At 39.7% G+C, this 4,640-nt stretch overlaps 1 protein-coding gene across 1 annotated transcript; it reads left to right on the top strand.

The window, feature by feature from the left end:
- The first annotated feature begins 3,563 nt into the window (after positions 1–3,563).
- Positions 3,564–4,038, top strand: LOC110568029 (large ribosomal subunit protein eL32). The gene has a single exon (XM_021669666.2). The coding sequence runs from the start codon at positions 3,616–3,618 to the stop codon at positions 4,021–4,023; it is 408 nt and encodes a 135-aa protein (XP_021525341.2). The 5' UTR covers positions 3,564–3,615; the 3' UTR covers positions 4,024–4,038.
- The last annotated feature ends 602 nt before the right edge of the window (positions 4,039–4,640 follow it).

The raw sequence follows: 4,640 nt of genomic DNA, 5'->3' as shown, positions 1-4,640 counted from the left end.
GATTCCCCTTGGATACCAAATCCTCAGATGATCAAGTTCTTTATAAAGTTCTTTATAAAGTGGTGTATTTGTATATAACCTATGCACATCCTCCCATATACTTTAAATCATCTCTAGATTACTTATGCCTAATCCAATGTAAATACTATGTAAACAGTGGTTATACTGTATTGTTTAGGAATAACAAGAAAAAAAAGTCTGTACATGTTCAGTACAGATGCAGCCATCCTTTTCTCCTCCAATATTTTAAATCTGGTTGAAGCTAATGAATGCAGAACCCACAGATATTCAGGGTGGAGTGTGTACAGTTATGTGTGGGAGGTGGCATTGCCAGGAGCTCTGGGATAATTTAGCTCGACTTTGATTTCTGGTTCCTCCTATTAGCCATATGACCTTGAGTAAAGAACATATCCTCTCTAACCTTCAGTTTCCTTGTCCATAAAATACAGGTAAAGAGCCCTTACCTCTTAAGATTATTGGAAGGGTTACAGGAGCATCCAAAGTCCTTAGCACAGTGATGGACATGAGTGTGCTAAAAATGATAGCTATTATTTTTAATATTACTCATAGGAACTAAAAGTTGATTTCATTGGCACTAGATTCTAACCAGCTACATTATCAGTTTGGAAATAAGACTGTTCTACATGTGAAAAGCAGATTTTTGTCATCTATTACCCACTCAGCTATTGAGTACAGTGGGTTTTTGGTGATACCAGATAGCTATGTGTCTTCCATGAGCTTTTGCAAAAGTATGATAAATTATCCAAACTATGGCAAAGTCTCCATATCTAATGCAAGACGTAGGGATAGGAATGATTTAGTTAAAGCCATCCATAACAATTCTGAAGTTGCTGGCTCATATTGAGGAAGAAAGTATCTTGATCCTTCTGAGAAAATTTTGCAAATGTTCTGCTATAATTGTATGTAAATCTGAGATTTGGCACAAGCATATTTCCGTTCCATAAATGTGTCTAAATAAATTGATCCACCTTGTCTAAACAGCATGGGTATCTCCAATCATTAGTATTCTGCTGCCGCAGGGTAGATTTTTTTCCCAGCCTGGTGTAATTCTAGGCAGCAGGCCATTGTCCCAAATGCATTTATGATTGATTTTCTGCCTAGCAACTGACAACTAAACTTTTCAGCAGGAGGTCTGAGCTCAGGCCCCCTTTTTTAATACTTGAGAGTGTAATGTGATCTTGGTGGCTGGTTTTGAAGAACAACTGGCTTTTGTGATGGAAAAGAAAGTGTAGGACTTGGTTCCCAAACACACACTGACTTCTTCCATGTGGATTACATTACTGTAAATTGGAGAAGGGTAGGGGCAGGGGAGAGGATGTTTGCTTTTATGGGAAAGGTCAGGATTTAATTCTATGATTGTCTTTTGCTTATAATTTAGAGAATTCTGCTCCCACTTGGATTTACCGATTTATGAAAGTTCTTAGTGAAAGTGGTGGCATGATCTACTTGATTCCTTGTGTAACTTTAAAACAGGCATTTAAAATTCCATTTTAAAACCTGACTATAACCAGGTATTGACAATAGAAAATTGTTTAGCGGTCAGTTTCGGTGCTTAATGACCAACTTATGTTTTGTTTTATATAGATTAGATTCTGGAAATTTGATTGTAATCTGATTGGCTCCTAAGGATTTCTCCAACAAGCAGTTGGGAGTTTAGAATTTGCATCTGAATCATTCCTAAAGGATGGGAATATCTTAGACAAACCTTCAAGTCAATCAAAGGGATTACCAGGATATTGATCCCAAATATCAAATCCTCAGCTGTTAGTAAAAATGTATGAACTATGGTTCCAAATTACCACAGCTGAATGACACTTGACTTTGATATTCACAGAGGCTCTTTTTAAGTGGCAGATGGAATTCCAGTTGGTTCCACTATTTATAAGTTCACTACAGTCTGAGTTCCACTTAGTAACAAACCTAGGAGAATCTATACAATGGCAAACTCACATTAATTGGTACTAATGAATGTGCATATCAAAGTCTAACATTCCATTTCCATGTCTTTCTTCAAGCTGCTTCCTTAATGGAAATGGTTTTTTCCATATGTAAATATTTTCTGAATCCACATCAAATTTTACTGTGAAGTTCTCCCCAATTACTTTGATCCCCAATGATCTCTTTTATTTCTCACTTCCTAATGCATTTGTTGGTCTGCACCATACAACTCAGTTTAAATTATATTATGTTTCACATAGTTCTTTTATTAATTTGTGTACATTGGCTTTTCCTCCCCCAACCACAGTTTCTTGAGGGGACGGATGTTATTTTGTGTTGTCCTTATAACCACTTTCTTTCTTGATAGTGTCTAACTCAGTGCCAAACATCTACAAATTTACTAAACATTTTTATATAATTTGAAACATAACTATTGGAAGCTTCTGAAAAATGTCAGTAACTTGAGAGTTTATTTTTAAGCCATTATCCACAGAAAATTTAATTAAAAATTAACACTTTTGCTGGTTAACTTGCATGTTTACATAGAAAAAAAGGCGGTACAGATAGGGAAATAGAGAAGGATAAAGAATGAATTTCACTTACTTTCATATTATTGCCTCCATTTTCCCAGTCTTTTAAAGTCTACATAGTGGATCACCATAAGCAGTCACATTATCAGTTTGGAAATAAGACTGCTTGACAAGTGAAGACTACTGCTAGGGGTGAACCAAGGGGTTGAAGTTTTGAACCTTTAAGTTTAGAGGAGAGGTCCATCAAACTGTACTTAGACCTCTGAAGTGAGGCACTCATGGTGCTGCTGGTGCTGCTATCTCTGAGGGGTCAGGGTGAGACTTGTCCTGAGGGTACCAAAAAAAGGAACTGAGATCCTGGAACCAGCAGCCGCGGCCAGGGTGAAAAGCCATGGCTAAGGAATGCTGACCGGAACAGCAAGCAAACCTGGAAGAACAAGACCTTCTCCTCTCCTCTGACCTTTCTCTAGAGCCTCTGTTTGGTGGACCTCTTAGGGAACAGCTGGCAAAAGAGAAAATTGTTTTCAGAGTGCCGATCACAGTATCATAGCATAGAGCAGAGCAAAGTGGGTCTGGAATTGAGAGCTTAATAACTGGCACATAGAGTTACAGTCTTCCTATCTCATGAGAGAGTGAGGAGGATGGTAAAGGTAGCAGAAACAAATTCGAAACACAAGTAGAAAGCAGACAGCCTCTTCAGCATTTGCCAGAACTGAAAAGCAACGAGGTGGGGATGGCAGTTACATGGTCTTTTGCTGAGAGACCATCCTGGCCACAGCAGTCATCAGAGGGAACTTTGAGCTCTGGGTGATGAAATCACCAGATAATAGCATTATCTGAATTTAGCTATTAAGGAGTCCTATTAACAACTACTCAGAATTGACTCCAACAGGGAAACCTAGTCATAGAGAAGTATGATTATTCCTTCATGATGATTTACCTACTTTATCTAGACCCCAGGCACCTTAATACGAAGAAAGAGCTCATTTTACATGAAAATGAATCAACAGTGACGAAAGCATCTATTGTGAATATGTAAGTAAAATTCAACATGCTACTTGGATAGCGCCCTTCTCTCTTCCTCGGCGCTGCCTACGGAGGTAGCAGCGATCTCCTCCTCGGCATCATGGCCGCCCTTAGACCCCTTGTGAAACCCAAGATCGTCAAAAAGAGAACCAAGAAGTTCATCCGGCACCAGTCAGACCGGTATGTCAAAATTAAGTGTAACTGGCGGAAACCCAGAGGTATTGACAACAGGGTTCGTAGAAGGTTCAAGGGCCAGATCTTGATGCCTAACATTGGTTATGGGAGCAACAAGAAAACAAAGCACATGCTGCCCAGTGGCTTCTGGAAGTTCCTGGTCCACAACATGAAGGACCTGGAAGTGCTGCTGATGTGCAACAAATCTTACTGTGCTGAGATCGCTCACAATGTTTCCTCCAAGAACCGCAAAGCCATCGTGGAAAGAGCTGCCCAGCTGGCCATCAGAGTCACCAACCCCAATGCCAGGCTGTGCAGCAAAGAAAATGAGTAGACAGCTTATGTGCACGTTTTGTGTTTAAATAAAACTGGCATCTTCCTTCCTTAAAAAAACAAACAAACAAACAAACAAACAAACAAAAAAACACGCTACTTGAGTGTTTTGGTGGGAATTTTGCAATTAGTGAGTTGGGAGCTATAATTTTTATCACAGGGCCTTGTGCATAGTGAGTACAAAAATTAATGGGGGTTAGGCGTGGTAACTCACACCTGTAATCCCAGCACTTTGGAAGGCTGAGGCTGGAGGATTGGTTGAGCATATGAGTTTGAGACCAGCCTGAGCAAAATGGCAAAACCCTGTCTTTACAAAAATTAAAAAATTAACCTGGTGTAATGGCACATGCCTGTGGTCCCAGCTACATGGGAGGCTGAGGCAGAAGAATGGCTTGAACCCAGGAGGTCGAGGCTGCAGTGAACCATGCATGTGCCATTGCACTCTAGCCTAGGCAACAGATCAAGACCTTCTTTCTCAAAAATAATAATGATAATAATAATAATGAATGTTCACAGATGGCTTGCGTCTCTACTGAGCACACTGCTGCCACCAAAGCTATCTTTCCAGTTAACAAGCTGTAAGTAGAGTCACTTTCTGAAGGTTTCCTGTTGAAAATC

The sequence above is a fragment of the Aotus nancymaae genome, unplaced genomic scaffold (genome assembly GCF_030222135.1).
Source record: "Aotus nancymaae isolate 86718 unplaced genomic scaffold, 86718_ANA_hifiasm-v0.15.2.pri h1tg000006l, whole genome shotgun sequence".
Lineage (NCBI taxonomy): Eukaryota > Metazoa > Chordata > Mammalia > Primates > Aotidae > Aotus > Aotus nancymaae.
The sequence above is the reverse complement of the archived record's forward strand: the minus strand, read 5'-3'. Positions and strand labels throughout refer to the sequence as shown.